The sequence below is a fragment of the Lipophrys pholis genome, assembly GCF_963383615.2.
Source record: "Lipophrys pholis genome assembly, chromosome: 10".
NCBI classification, from domain to species: Eukaryota; Metazoa; Chordata; class Actinopteri; order Blenniiformes; family Blenniidae; genus Lipophrys; species Lipophrys pholis.
Window position 1 is genome coordinate 12,509,135 of NC_137640.1, and position 16,071 is coordinate 12,525,205.

At 40.7% G+C, this 16,071-nt stretch overlaps 1 protein-coding gene across 1 annotated transcript; it reads left to right on the forward strand.

Annotated features, from left to right (window-relative positions):
• The first annotated feature begins 992 nt into the window (after window positions 1–992).
• Window positions 993–14,837, forward strand: tnni3k (TNNI3 interacting kinase). Its single transcript, XM_080473214.1, has 25 exons — window positions 993–1,097; window positions 1,354–1,462; window positions 1,656–1,741; window positions 2,034–2,131; window positions 2,422–2,532; window positions 2,608–2,706; window positions 3,260–3,398; window positions 3,648–3,792; window positions 3,866–3,970; window positions 4,064–4,158; window positions 4,285–4,434; window positions 4,527–4,610; window positions 4,695–4,751; window positions 5,556–5,648; window positions 5,740–5,797; window positions 5,881–6,075; window positions 7,291–7,395; window positions 7,488–7,540; window positions 8,479–8,531; window positions 9,156–9,288; window positions 9,879–9,988; window positions 12,205–12,264; window positions 12,356–12,525; window positions 13,826–13,905; window positions 14,376–14,837. Exons 1-25 carry the CDS (start codon window positions 1,058–1,060, stop codon window positions 14,453–14,455), a joined length of 2,508 nt encoding a protein of 835 aa, XP_080329340.1. The 5' UTR covers window positions 993–1,057; the 3' UTR covers window positions 14,456–14,837.
• Window positions 14,838–16,071: the final 1,234 nt, after the last annotated feature.

Below are 16,071 nucleotides of genomic sequence, written 5' to 3' on the forward strand. Positions count from 1 at the left end.
GTGGGTTAGATCTTGGTGAACAAATGTCAGTGTTGCTGGCACCACATATACATCCATTATCTCAAAAAAACCCAGACTGAGAGCATTGAATTTGAAGGTTAATGCATCATCAAATCGCTAAATCTGGATGAATTTTCATGACGTTTAAGTGTTTTTAGGAGTTTTCCTTTGGTTTATTAATTCGTTAAAACCTAGAACAGAATTTGGGAAGAGTTTATAGGTAAACAGGAAATATATATATATATATATATATATATATATATATATATATATATATATATATATATGCACCTCAGTGGGATGCCCTACCCCACATTTCAAAAGCCACGGATCCAAATTTCAAAGTAACAATGCACGGGTAACATTCAAAGGGGATTGCTGAAGTTGTGAAACACACCAAAGAGCGTCACAAAGAGTTGCAATCGAGAACACAGGAAACAGAAGGGAAAAAAAAGCACGAGTGAAGAAACAGGAGTCACAACAGATCCGCATGATAAAAGCAAAAAGTTCAAAATGAACAAAATTCAAAACTGCAGCTGAGCTGACATAAGTGAGGATTCAGATAGGAAAAATGAAAAGGCTTTACACCAAAATAGCAGAACAGATTGTTTATTTTTGATCATTCTACAATGTTTTACTACTTAATTGATATGAATACATAATATATATTAACGTAAATTGCCGATTTAAACGACACTGTAGTCACCATTTAATACCATGTTATTATTCTTGTCTCATGCTTAAGCATTAATGACAGAAAAAAAGAATTGAAACCTCTTAAAAATGTCAAAAGGACTTGATTTTTTGAATGTTGTGTTTTTGTCATCAAAAACAGAACACAGATCGCGCGCTTTGTTTGATGCTGTATTTACACCCAGAGGAAGGAGATCAGTTGTCGTAGTTGTTGAGGCATTCCACTCAGAGGTGTTTATTTTTAGCCCACTGCCATGATCCCCCTTTATCTGGACCTGTGCAATTGTAGCAGAGAGATAGTATTCCCTTCTCACTCTACTTCAACAAACTCTGCGGTGCATATAAAACGAGAAGGAGCCCTTCGATGGGAAATTACAAGTCAAGACCATCTCAGACATGTACAGGTAATCTTTACAATTGTGTTTTTATTCAACATCTATTAAAAAGGCTGAGATGAATTGAAGGAAGGACCTATTGTGGATGGGTTTTCATATTTGCTGTCATCAGTCCTTCTTATGGTGAAAACAGCTTGTGTACTAGGTAACATACAGCTATAAATGTGTTTTAGGTAAACTGAGGGTTCTGTGTGTTTGACAATAACAACCACTGGAAATGAAATAACTAAACTCTCATTACGTCTGCCCTGATGATGATGTGAAGATGAGTGGAAGAAGAAGGTGGGAGAGTCGTACTCTGTGATCATTGAGAAACTGGATGATGACTTCCAGCTTAAAGAAAGCGAGCTGGTGGATCTCAAACTGGCTTTCAGGTGACACTACTCTTTTATTTATTTATCTATTTATTTTTAGGTCTTTATGCAATGAAATACATGCATGACTCATTACACAAGCTACGTGTAATCTGACAGAAATTGTCCCTGTGCCTGTAGTGGGCTCAGTTTGATTGCATTCCTGTGTCAGTGGGTTTTCACCAGCTCTGGATGTTGATTTTCTCCGGTTCAGCTCAGATGAGGCTTTTCAGAAGGTGAACTTGTGCTACCGCACAGAAAAGGGGCTGTCGCTGCTGCATCTCTGCTGCGTGTGTGGAGGTATGCATGACTACCAGAGTCTATTATTAACTCCTCAACAAAATGTGACAGAGCAGGGAAGGATTACTGTGAATTGACTGACAGTACTGTCTGCAGATGACCTTTATGATATTAGAGGCATTTGAACGCTATGAAATAAATAATGTTCAATATTTTTAATGTGAAATGAAAATATGAATAGTCAGAAGGTTCTTTATGGTTCCCCTTTCCCTTGTTTGAGATTGATAATCCGTCATCATTATTTTGTTCTGATCATGAGATTTTAATTACTATGTATTTGTTGTTTTTATAGGAAACAAAGGCCATTTGAGTACTTTGATGCTGAAAGGCCTACGGCCATCTAGACTGACGAGGAATGGATTCACTGCCCTCCACCTGGCTGCTTACAAGGTGAATCAAGCCTGACGGCAATACAATGCAGATTTCCTTGGATGTCTCAGGTGGAAACGTGTTTTCATTTGCTTGGGTTATTACTCATCTTGTTGGAGAGCTTTCTAAAGTTTTACCACATGGTGGAGTGCAAGTACACACAAAGCCAGTATGGTAAATGGCATGCTGTGATGCTATAGCAGTGAAATACTGGCAGTATATGTGAAGCTGACATGGGTCTGATATTAAAAGCCCATCATGTGCAAATATGGATTTGTTTTTGTTTTTTTGTTTTTTTTAACATCCTACAGGACAATGCTGAGTTGGTGACAACACTTCTCCATGGAGGGTCGGATGTACAGCAGGTGGGATACGGGGCCCTCACGGCCCTGCATGTTGCCACACTGGCCGGGCATCATGAGGTGAGATGACACAACATCTTCAGGTATGGACCCGATGGACTTTGTGCATCGTCGCCTTGTCATTTTTCCTTCCAGACTGCAGACATCCTGCTACAGCATGGAGCTAATGTCAATGTTCAGGATGCTGTGTTTTTCACCCCGCTGCATATTTCTGCCTACAACGGTCATGAGCAGGTAAGTGGCTTGACCTGACACGGCCAGGGCTTTAATGGTGGCAAAGAGGGGATATCTGCACCTCAGTGGTTTGATTGGCAACCCCTTTTGCCCAAATATATTTTCTTCTATATGATGTTAATTGTTGTGTGGAGTTACCATCTGCCATTTCAATGTAAAATGCATTTAAAATACAAACTTCAAAGTAATGTTGACAGGACATTTAGGACTAGACACGGCATGTCCCAGATCTCACTTCGGCCATATTTCTGTGTGTTTTCACTAAAACAATGAAATAAATGTTACACTCATGACAATGTTGAAATAGCATTCCTGCTGTGAAGCACCTGAGCTGATGGAGAGCTGTTATGTTACTAACTACACTGAATGTCAAGTGGAAAATTACGCCTTTTGTACCTTTTTCAATCAAGAGATTGACTTAAATTAGTGAAGAGAGAGGATGTTAGTTATTGGTACTTCCAGTGCGCCCCTCAAAATCTTCCCTAGAGCCGATTAACTCTCTTATTCTTGTTTTTTAACCAAATATGTTTTCTTTTTCTTTTCTGCATTTCAGGTGGCAAAGCTGCTGCTAAAGTTTGGGGCAGATGTGAATATTAGTGGTGAGGTGGGTGACCAGCCTCTGCACCTTGCTGCAGCCAAGGGGTTTCTAAGTATAATCAAGCTGCTGATGGGTGAGGGGAGCAAAGTTAATGGTGAGACCCAAGACTGGAGGAGTGCTCTTCTGCACTTTGCGCTTAAATTAAACTGAATAGCAAAGGCTAATCCATACTTGGCTGAACCCGTGGTTGTTAAAACAGAATTTAAGATACTTCACTCCGTCAGCTGTCTACACCGGCTGATTTTCCCCTTCGAAAAGCCACAGGGAAGCTAAATAGCATACATGAGTACTGTAATTGTTGGAACGACTGTTTGAGTGTTTTTAACTTTTGTACTCTTAACAGTAAATGCTCAAGACAATGAAGATCATGTTCCTCTCCACTTCTGCGCCCGCTTCGGTCACCAAGAGATTGTTCGTTTCCTTCTGCAGGGAAACTTTGACTTACAGCCGCACTCTGTCAACATCTATGGGGACACACCATTACACCTGTGAGTGGCTTACACTGACGACGATCTTTTAAAGTGGCATGAAGTGTCGCTGTTAATGCCTGTGCTTCTTCAGGGCCTGTTACAATGGCAAGTTTGCAGCAGTGAAGGAGTTAATCCAGTTTTCTGGCACAGACAGTCTTTCAAAGGAGAATATATTTAGTGAAACAGTCCTTCACAGGTATGGTCTGGCATCTCGGCTTTACACATGCTGCTCTTCATTTGTGATACCCGTTTCTTAGTGGTAGTAATGAATTCATATCTCATGTCGCAGTGCATGCACCTACGGTAAAGACTTGGAAATGGTTAAATACTTGCTGGGCCAGAATGCCATGAACATCAACCACCAGGGCAGAGACGGACACACAGGTGACCATTCACATCTTTCAATCAAGCTCTCCGGCTCAGTTTATCTGTGCAGCTACTTTCAGAACGGAGTTTGCAACCTGCTCTGAAGGTGACTCTAAATGTAGTTTGTATGCTGTGACTGTTTAGCTTTGCACAGCGCCTGCTTTCACGGTCACATCCGCCTGGTGCAGTTCTTGCTGGACAGCGGGGCTGACATGAACCTTGTCGCCTGCGACCCGAGCAGGTCCAGTGGGGAGAAAGACGAGCAGACGTGCCTGATGTGGGCGTATGAAAAAGGTCAAGTTATTTATTCTTAATAGATGTGAGCCGGGTCTTTTTGGGATGATCAAATAAAAGACTTTATAACAGCCTATCATTGTGTTTTCCAGGTCATGATGCCATTGTCACCTTACTGAAACACTACAAGCGTCCAGACGACTCTCCTTGCAATGAATACTCCCAGCCAGGAGGGGGTGAGTCAACACCCCAGAAATCACTGAAGGGGATACAAATCTACATAATCCCAGATTAACTAGTCAATTGTGTATCTCTTACAGATGGGTCCTATGTCTCTGTGCCGTCTCCTCTCGGAAAGATCAAAAGCATGACTAAAGGTAGTGAGGTGGAGAGAAGCACAGCAGATTTCTCACATCACTGTCAGCTGACATGACAGCAGACTGAGTTTGTTGCCAGGGGAAGGTGCCTGGATACTGAAAATAACACTTGGCTACCGTCTTCCTTGTGAAACTAGAGGTGGTGTGAACTGCAGATCAGTCTCTGGTGTAATACCTGAAAAACTTTTTGTCTCTCATTTACTTCTACAGTGTGACACAGTCAGAAATATTGATCATTTACTTATCTGCAACTTATGAATTCAAGAGTTTAATGGATGACTTCAATTTTAAATACACATCAGATATAGAAAGATGTCATGGCTTCAAATAATGTGAGGGCCACTGAAAAACAATGACAAATGCACTGACACAGACACGAACACATGCAATTTATTTCAAGTTAAACTTTATGAAACTTTAGAAGGCAGAATTGGCCTTGAACAGGCCACCAGACCATGACAGGACAAACACAGAGACATTCATACACCTACTGGTGATTTAAAGTGATCAATAGACTTCAAACACATGTTTTCAGACTGTGGGAGGAAGCAGGAGTACCCAGAGAAAGACACACCTATGCACATGAATAATAAACTTAATGTTATTTTAAAGAGGAAACACAAAAAGCTTCTGAAAACTCAGTTAATTTGTAATCAATTTAATGTATATGGATATTCGAATGAATTTTGACAAGAAACCTGAATATAACCTGATTTTTACCTTTGTTTTGCTTTGATAAAGATCCCAACATAAGATATTAAGTCATTATTAAGCCTGACTTGAGTCTTTAAACTTTGTTTTTAGAGAAAGCAGAGGTCCTCGTGCTCAGGGCAAGCCTCCCGTCTCAGTTTCATCTGCAGCTGTCTGAGCTGGAGTTTAATGAAATTATTGGATCAGGTGAGTCCACTCCCGCCACTGCTCTTTCTGAACTACCCGCTTACATTTTTTTTCACGAATATTGATTTTATTATCTGTGTTTTTCACGCAGGCTCCTTTGGAAGAGTTTACAGAGGCAAATGCAGGAACAAAGTTGTTGCCATCAAACGGTAGTAATTTATGTGATTTGTGTTTCCTTCTCATGCGAGGAGAAGCAGAGAATCAATCATTCAATCCTCTCTGTCCTTCACAGCTATCGAGCCAACACGTACTGCTCGAAGTCGGATGTGGACATGTTCTGCAGAGAGGTTTCCATCCTCTGCAGACTCAATCACCCCTGCATCATCCAGTTTGTGGGAGCGTGTCTGGATGACCCCAGTCAGTTCGCTATAGTCACCCAGTACATTTCAGGGGGCTCGCTGTTCTCGCTGCTGCACGAGCAAAAGAGGTGATAAAGTTGATTTCTCATTTGTTTACTTTTATACACACTTCTTGGACACTTAGCCCACCCTTCAGTGTCACTTATATTAGTTTAACTTGCAGCCCACCCTGAGTTTTATCCTGTGCCTGATCCACAATAAGTAAGGGAATTAGAGCTGAAGACTTTGAGCTTTCCACCAGGAGTGAGCAGGATGGACAAGATTAAGTTTGAACAGATCAGAAGGACAACTCGTGTTGAGCACTGCAGGGATAAAGCTCGAGGGGCCAGGTTGTGATTATTTGGACATGTGCTGAGGGGGTATAGTGAAGTCTGAGAGGACATAGAGAGGTTGGTGAAGAGGAGGCAGCAGATAAGTCTGAGATGGAAGAGAGAAGCTGGGAAATGAAGATTATTATTATTTTTTTGTTGTTGTTCTAACAATGCTTCCAAACAATGCACTTTATCCTGCTGGAAAACCTGTCTGTAGTCTGTCCAGAGAGTCTTTACAAGACATGAGCTGTTTGGTATTTGCAGCATTTTTGATCATTCCTTTTCAAGGGTAAATCCCAAATATCAACTAACTCTGCGGCTAACCCCACAAATGTCCCAAATTGTCACCAGCAATCATGGATTTTAGTTCACCGGAGAAGAAAGCCACTTTTAAAGCACATTTCTCACCCAAACGATAAAGTATTTGGGAGCAACACAACAGTAAACAAATGTAAACATAAACGTAGAATTCCCTCCAAGTAAAAACTAATAATTTGACAAACAAACAAACAAAAATATAAATAAATAAATAAATAAATAAATAAATAAATAAATAAATAAATAAATAAATAAATAAATAAATAAATAAATAAATAAATAAATAAATACTAGACAGTGAATTATGGTCTTTAAAATATAGAAGGCTAGATGGATAGATAGATGGCACAATGAGGTGTCTCACAATGAGAAAATGGGGGTTAGACAACATACCTGGTGTCTTAGAAGGGCATGTTTTCACAGCAGAGGCTAACTGTTTCAGGTCTCATTACCCTCGTTGTGCTCATCCTCTCGCCCGTCTCACCCCTCAGCAGGGATCACCATTGATCCAGATGAAGAGTTCCGCTAACTGTGTGGCCAGGTGTTGTCTTTATAAACTGTCCTATTGATCTGTGTAAAGTGCTGTGTGTGATTGGCAGGGACCATTGATCGGGCACTAAGTGGTTGCTGCTTTAATGATGTGTCAATGGACAGGCTCATCGACCTGCAGTCCAAGCTCATCATTGCCATCGATGTGGCCAAGGGCATGGAGTACCTGCACAACCTCACCCAGCCTATCATCCACAGGGACCTCAACAGGTAGGTGCAGCAGTAATAACACATGTGGTGTGCTGGTATTGGAGGTGTGAAATATCTGTTATCCTTGAAAATAACACACATCTTCCTCCCAGTCACAATATTCTGCTTTATGAGGACGGACATGCAGTGGTGGCTGATTTCGGAGGTGAGCAAAGACACTTAGCATTATTTTCGACACGGGGGGGAAAAAAATGATTTAACAGACTTTTGTGACGTCTGCAATTAATATCATGTGTCACAAGAGAGGAGACAAATGTTCCTGCTTCGTTAGTAAAAAATGTGTAAATTATTTGATTGATACAAACAGCTAACATAGAAGAATGTCAGCATTTCACGAGATGCTGTTCTGACCTGGACCTTAAAACAACGAAGGAATTGATGCTGGACAAGCTGAACAATTTACCCCCTTGCATACATTGCCAGGTAGCGGATGAACAGCTTCAAAGTTTATCTGTGTGTACATCTCAACTGACTTCTCCTGGGCTACAAACGCGCCCTATTAGGTGACAAAGGCCGAGCAAAGACTATTTTATCAAGAAGCTGATACAAGCTCACCTCCATAATCCCCTGCTGGTTAATTTCTCTCTATCAGTAATATGAAGTGTCCTGACCTACTGTGACAGGACATTGTAGAAACACTGCTCCAGCAATGGGTGGCAAAGGTGGCAGAGGGCATAATAAAGTGACCAGTGTCCACCCTACAGTGAGATTTACACCCACTGACTACAAAAGAAGGCAGGCAGTATTTTACAAGAAGCCACCCACCCTGAACATGACCTGTTCTTGCCCTTTCTCCATGCTGGCCCTGGAAGGACAGACAGGAATTTAAAAGCCTCAACAAATAGACAGAAAAACAGCTTCTACCTATTGTATTGTATTGTATTGTATTGTATTGTATTGTATTGTATTGTATTCTATTCTATTATTAAATTAAATTAAATTAAATTAAATTAAATTAAATTAAATTAAATTAAATTAAATTAAATTAAATTAAATAAAATATGTAGTAACTATAGGAAAGTGCGAGGAAAGAACAACATATTTTAAACCTCACATCCTTCTCGTTCATCTTTTCCTCTGCAGAATCCAGGTTTCTACAATCCGTGGATGAAGATAACATGACCAAACAGCCAGGGGTCAGTGCTGTACTCTTCTGAAGCTTCTATATACCGAAAGCAAAACCTCACAGTATACAGTTTTCCCAAGCATTTTTCACAATTTATGCAGCAACCATGTAAGAATAATTTGACATTGGGGGGGGGGGGGAAGAGATTACTGTTATGCTGTAAGAGTTCAAGGCAGTGCTTCTTCTGCCACCTGCCATCAATTACCCGCCTGCTAAAAAAGAAAACTGCTTTCATGCAGATTTTGTCTGAATGTGCTGACTCAGACCGACACAGAGTGCTTGGCCTGCAGTTTGGTGTTAAGTGTGTTACATCTCCTGAGAGCTGCCTGTTGTGATGAACTACTTGCCCTTACTGGGACGCAGTGTTTATATCAGTAATTGGGCTTTATTTGTTATGTGTGTGTGCGCGTGTGTGTGTGTGTGTGTGTGTGTGTGTGTGTGTGTGTGTGTGTGTGTGTGTGTGTGTGTGTGTGTGTGTGTGTGTGTGTGTGTGTGTGTGTGTGTGTGTGTGTGTGTGTGTGTGTGTGTGTGTGTGTGTGTGTGTGTGTGTGTGGCTGTCTAATGTTATGCCTCTTAAAACTCATGAAATCCATCCCGTGGCAGTTTTCACAAGTCCTCACATGTGTTTGTGCAGAACCTTCGCTGGATGGCCCCAGAGGTGTTCACCCAGTGCACCCGCTACTCTGTGAGGGCAGACATGTTCAGCTACGCCCTCTGTCTGTGGGAGCTGCTCACGGGAGAAATCCCCTTTGCCCACCTGAAACCGGGTAATGTGCAGACGAGAGTTCAAACTCCTCTTTGACCTCTCATGTAACTCAAAATCAACACACACAGGCACACACACCTTTCACTAGACTGAATAATCAATGCGTTGTAATTTTCAGACTATCTGAAATTTTTTCCTTCCTTAACCAAGGAAAACAAAGTCAGTGACTGTTTTTAGAAGTGTATTTTATGAGTCATTAGTCCAGGTAGACAAAAAAAATGGAACTTTCAAGAAATAAATAAATCATTTACCTGAGTTATTACAGTGATTGTGTATGTGTGTGTGTGTGTGTGGGGGGGGGGGGGGGGGGGCATCGCAGTTAAGGCATTAGGTGTATCTGGGTATAAAAACTATAGTATGATGAATAAAAACTGTCGTGAAAATAAATATTGAAATAATTACATTGCTCCAAAGTGACTCATTTGTACGTCTCATTCTAGTAACCATGTCATAGTCCATTTTTTCTGAACTATAGCAGGTATAATGTTCACAGTGCACCATCTGACATGGAACACAAACACAGATTAAAGAGGCTGTCAAGTAACATGGAAATGTTTTACAGCTGAACTAAAAATATCCTCCTGTCCTCAGCTGCTGCAGCTGCAGACATGGCTTATCATCACGTCCGGCCTCCTATTGGCTACTCCATCCCTAAACCCATCTCTGCACTTCTGATGAGAGGCTGGAACTCTTGCCCAGAGGTAATCCACTAGAGTTCATCTTTTATAACACTGCATCGTGTCTTTGAATATCATAAATAAAGGGGCTGCATCGCTTCACAGAACCAACCACATAAGCTTTGTCTCATGGCTGTATATTTTTCACATTATAGAATAGTATCGTTCATGACTAATGGATTAATAACGATGGGAAAAAGCACAACTGTTCCGTACTAGTTATTAAGAAATAACTGGTCAGTATTTATATAGAATTTGCAACTATTTCAAGTGATATATATTACTTAATTCACCATTGTCATTCGTCTCAACTGTGCTTTACATTATTAACAATTAGAATAAAATAATAATAAAAAAATGCTATTAATGAAATAGTTTTGTACTTTTCATGGTTTTATCTACAACAAGAAAATGAGAAAAATCTATTCTGGAAAAGGCACTCCCCTGACCTTGAGATTTCTTTCCTGCTTGCTGCACACCTCCTGAAGCTCTCTGGCGCCCCCCAGGGCAGGCCAGCTGCATACTTGTCAAGACTTTAAAAGGACACTTTAGATTTTATCCAATGGTGCACAGTTTAGCCTCTCTGCACCTCGTGCTGCACTTGTCAGCATAAACCAAACTAGAGTGCCTCACTGTATTAAACTGTAAGGTACCATAATCTCATCCATGTCATTAGAGCTATAGGCACAGTGAGGTAAATGATGCTGAGTCAGTGCACATGCAGCAGTAATGAACGAGAGAGGCCATTCCCCAGATGATACATTATTGCATGGCTGTTCACATTCAGGAGCACACAGACACGGGATGATGCTCCCTCTGGGCTCTGATGTTCATAATTAGCCCGGGATGTTTTTTTCACGTCCTCATTAGGATGCATTATTACATGGCCGACCATGCTGGCACATTTGTCCCTCTGTGATGCATCTGCTTCCTGTTTGCCGGTCAAACTTTCCAGAACAGTCACCTGTTTATGGACGTGTCTCCTCTTATGGTCGCCTCGTCCCTGTGCAATTTTGTGAAAGCACTTTGCTTCGCCCAGAGCGATGACGGGCTGCCACGGGATCTCACTCGCACGTATGTCTCATGGCTCCTGATGTACGTGACAGTGGCTCTCCTGTGGCTTTTGCACTGGGATATGCTGCACAAAATGTACTGGAGACTATCATGAATGCTACAGTGAAGTAGACTCTATAATTCTACGTTCAGGGGTTATTAAACATAGGCAGGGCACTCAGTGAAAAAAACACTAGAACTGAAAATCATTGAATGGATTTTTCAAGACTTAATTTTGTGTAGTGGAGTTAAAGTGAAATGCTAATATAAGCTTTATTGTAACGGTTGCAATAGTTGCAGATTATTCACAAAGACTTAACTGTTTAAAAACAGTAGGAGGGGAGTCCACTTTTTTATTTTTTGCCTGTCTTAATAGCCATTGACAATATTATCTTGAATTGTGAAAAGCATTGGGACCACATCATTCAAACATAAATTAATACTTGGCGTGAGACAACAGATGTGTTTGAGGAGAGTTAGGGGGGGGCCAAAGTGGCCCGTTGTGGTTCAATCTCTGTCACAGGAATCTGTTGTCCAACACTGAAAATCAGTGATATGTACCATTTAGCACTATTGTCCTGTGTTATATTCTGTCTGGATGTAAAAAAAAAATGCACTGTAGTTATAACCTACCAGATGTAATAGATGTACAAATTGACAAACAGTCATGCGATTATGACACGTAAAAGCAGAAATAGCACAAACCTTCACAATATTGGGTTAGTATGGGCACAAAGCCACGGCTGCTTTAAAGTAGTTTTCCTTTTGAACGGCAAGAACCAAAACAGAAAAAACACTTATACCAACTCCAAAATAAAAAGGTCTTTCCACAGTTTGCTGTATTAAAAGCTGTTCAGGGGTTGTTTTTTTCACCCGTTTATATTCCAGTGTTTCTCTTATTGGTTCACTTCATTGGAAGCTGTATGCATTCAGACTGGGACGACTGTCTGAGGATGTGATGTATAATTGAGGACCTCTGGGGTGGCAGTGTTTGTTCTTTCACAGCGAGCAGAGAGATCTGAGGACTGCTTTTCTAAAGCAGAGTTCACCTTTGCTTCAAGCGTGGGTGGACTGAAATAAGCAGAGTATACAGGCCAGTGCTGGAGCGAATACCCCTCTGTGTATTTGATGCATTTGTTTGATGGAGAAACAAAGATCACGGTTGTTCGCCTTTTTCCCAAGTTTAGGACAGACCTGAATTCTCTGAAGTTGTGTCCAACCTGGAGGAATGCCTGTGCAATGTCGAGGTATATGATGCACCCGCTATTCCCAAGAGTGCGTCACATCCAAGTTTAATTGATTAATCTCTTTATGGATTCTGCTGGCTTGGTGTCACAGTTGATGTCTCCAGCCTCGAGCAACAGCAGTGGCTCCCTGTCGCCCTCCTCTTCCTCTGACTGCCTGCTCGGGCGAGGGGGACCTGGCCGGAGCCACGTGGCCGCCCTCCGCTCCCGTTTTGAGCTTGAGTACGCTCTCAACACTCGGGCCTACGCCATCTGGAGTCAGAGGTAAGAGAGCGGCAGCCATTCAAGTGTCTTCTGAGTCAGGTGAAGGTCAAGAGGGTGAGAATAATTTACTGAACAACGGCTGCACTCGTCTTCAGCCAGTCCTCGACTCCCGGCACAGTTGTCACTGGCTAAGATTCTAATCAGCTTAAGTTGTTTTTATGTACCAATGAAGAAGCAATATGCTTGTGCACACACGGTCAAATAGCCGCTTCCGCAGCTTCTTTCTTAAAGCAGGAGATTTTTAAAGCACTGTCAGTTTTAAAGTCATTATTAATTGTATTTGAAGGCCAGCTTAGTTCAGAAGATTATCTATCACTTATAATGAACTATTTTCCCATTTTGTTCTTTAAAACATGTATTTAGGGTTTTACCTTGACTCATACACTCAGCAACAATTTCAAGATTTTTGCGCGTATTTTTTGGGATTTAAAACAAAAAAAAACAATAATCAGGGTCATTTATTGGGGAAAACTTATCAATTGCATTTTACTTTTCCTCCAGACTTTATATCATGTTCAAATGGTCTAATTCCTTATGGATAGCGCACTGGGATCAATCTGTTTTTTTTTTGCGTTACTGTAAGTTTCTAGTTTTGAAAAACAATTGAGAGAAAAAGGATGTTTGTTCTTTTATAAACTCCTGCAAAAGAACCAAACAGAATCCAAACAGATGCTTACTGCAACACCGTGCAGTGGAGTCGTCCAACAAACACACACAAAAAAAAAAAGAACACACAGGAGAGGAGATGCAACAAAAGATGCATGACATTCGTACTGAGAAGGAAAGCCTCTATTAGCTGCCTGGCTTTGGGCCAGGTGTCTCATTATGCATGTAAGAAACAGCACCGCCTGATAACCGTCACTACCAACCCAGTCACGAGAGGAGGGGCTATTACTGTGTTGTGAGGACATTCCTGATGATTCATTAATAGTTTGAGGAGACTTTAGTTGAGCTGAAATATATAAACTGAAAGCACGTTCACCTTCATAAATCATAGAAAGTTTATCTACGTGAAATACGACTGATTTAATTTTTTTCTCCCCATGTGTTGTGCGGTGTTTGTGTGTCGCCACCTCTTTGAAACCTGTCATCATCAATTTTGTATATAGTACTCCTGCAAAGAAAGGGAAAGTGGGCTGGCACTGGATCAGGCTTTACATATTGGATTTCTCCTGCTTGTATCGGGCTCCATCTCATCTGTCTTGCTCCATGTAAATGTAGCGTGTGTACGTTCACGTGGCCTCGTATTGTTTTGCATGAGAACAGGCCCCGACCTATTGAATCTATTTCTAATTTTCAGTGAACGGCGTCGAGCTTCTGGTGGCCTTTCACTGGAGGAACTGAGGAGAAACATGCAGTTGTCGCCCATTGATCGAAACGGTTCGTGTTCAGAGAATGTGTCCAATGACGCTGCACAACTGAGTATGTCTGTTAAATGCAGCAGTTGCAGTTTGGCACTTATAGATGATAGTCCTTATTGCTGCATATTTTCTCCTTTCAAAACTATTTCTACATTACATAACATGACATTGCTTGATACATTAAAAAAAAAGAAGACAATTCAAACTGTGAGACTATTTTTAGATTTTTCCTTTTTATTAGTAAACATTCAAATTTAGTACCAAGTGTCTATATTGAACCCTTGTTAAGCACTGGAATATCACACATTCAGAGGTTCGAGCTGAGTCCCTTGCATTTCCTTTTCCAGGATAAAATGGCATCGTTTGATTTTCTCCCTTTAAAATAATACTTTTGTAGACTGTAACCTACGGCATTCATTAAACGTTAACAGCAGTAAATGCGCTATTCCACTGGTTGTGGAGCTTTGATGCTGTTTGTCTCCTTCTCAGGATACGTCTCTGATCCCATGAGCACAATGAGATTCTGCTCTTCCCTCAGCAGCAGCGGCAGCTTCGAGGACAGTAACTGAGCCAACTCTCACCTCCATGTCTGTATCAGCCCAGATATTTGACTCCTTTTGTGAAATTATTTTAGGTGAAACTAAGCAATAGTGGAGTTTATTTAATATCATCATTAGTAACATTTGAATTGCACACAGGAATGAACTGTTTGTGAATTGTTAATGCATCATATTGTACATCTAGAAAATAATTATATACCGTTTGTAAAATAAAGTGTGTTTCATTTATTATTTTACGTCCCTTGTTACTATTTTTGTTTTTGTGTACCCGGCTTGCATTGCTTTAAAATATAAGAATTTACATCAACATAAACGCAACATCCTCTTTATTTGTTCAAACAAAGAAAACAATAAAAATCAGAGTCACTGGTTAAACTCTGGTTTAATTTTTATTCTTCTTGTCGACTGTTTGCTTCACACAAACTCTCAGTCACAGGAAATTGGAAGATAAAGCCTCACAAACCCAAAGGAGCTAATGGAAGTCAGATTGAAAGGCAAAAAACATTCAAGAGTTTGATATATTTGAACAGGAGTAGCAGGAGCAGCAGCGATGGCAAATCTGCACACAACTTTTGATATTGACAAGATTACAACTGCATCTGCAGCTAAACTAATTCTCTTCAAGGATGGACAGTGGGCTCGGCGTACAATTTGTTCTGCTGCATTTTCCCACCTACGCAATTGTATCAAAGTTGTCATTAACGCAGGCACAGTTCAATTACAGCTCTCTGAGCAAAGCCAAAGTGTTCGTATCCCTTCAGTGAAAATGTGAAGAGGACGAACAGCAAACTGCAGTTGTCGGAGTCCAAGAACTATGAATTATTCAGGCATTTGTGAGCGTGAGTGGACAAGTATCCGTTTACAGGTAAGAGGTGATCGCAGCTGCATTCGATACCTCAAACTATTGCCTCTTTGTTACCAACAATAGGAAGAGATGGTCTCCCGTAAACCTTTTTTTGCAGCTGTCAAAACCCATCGTGCGGCTTCTATTTTTGTGAAGACGTTGGAAGTAAAAGCTGCCAACTAACCACCCAAGACTCCATTAAGTGCTAAAGTCATAGTTGTTTTTTTTATTTTTACTATTCATATTTAAATACATTTCATGGTATATTATGATAACTACAAGTGACTGCCGCCTGATTGTCTATGCATGTCAAATTTACAAATATCCTTACAGTATTTAGGCAGATACTTTATAAAGTACTGGTGATATTAATATTTATTTGCTCACTCAACAAAATTAAAAGTGAATGAACAGAGGTGAATACAGTATTTAGTCACACTCAAAACATTCTTCTAGGTAAACATTTTGAAAGTTTGTTGTCGGAAGGCAGCATGAAAAACACATTGTGGGACTGCTAATTCATCTTGTCACCCTACAATAGTTTGTACCGGACATAATTAGATGTTTTGTTATTAGTATTGCATGATATATACAGCCTGTGTAGTGCTGGATATATGAAATAAATTCATGTTTCACTTTATATCGTGTGGCAGCTCTAATGTCCACTCTCAGTCCTTGTCGTGGTCAATAAAGAATAGGAACTACAACCAAACATGGTTTCGTCCACTAAGAAAGTGTTGAGTCGGTCTTTGCTGAGGGTGTGTTTGATGTCTTGGATCAG

Coding starts and splice junctions, on each gene's coding strand:
- tnni3k (XM_080473214.1), top strand. CDS start 1,058: ATGGGAAATTACAAGTCAAGACCATCTCAGACATGTACAG. Junction 7,541..8,478: donor AGTGGTGGCTGATTTCGGAG/GTGAGCAAAGAC, acceptor TTTCCTCTGCAG/AATCCAGGTTTCTACAATCC. Junction 9,289..9,878: donor CTTTGCCCACCTGAAACCGG/GTAATGTGCAGA, acceptor TCCTGTCCTCAG/CTGCTGCAGCTGCAGACATG.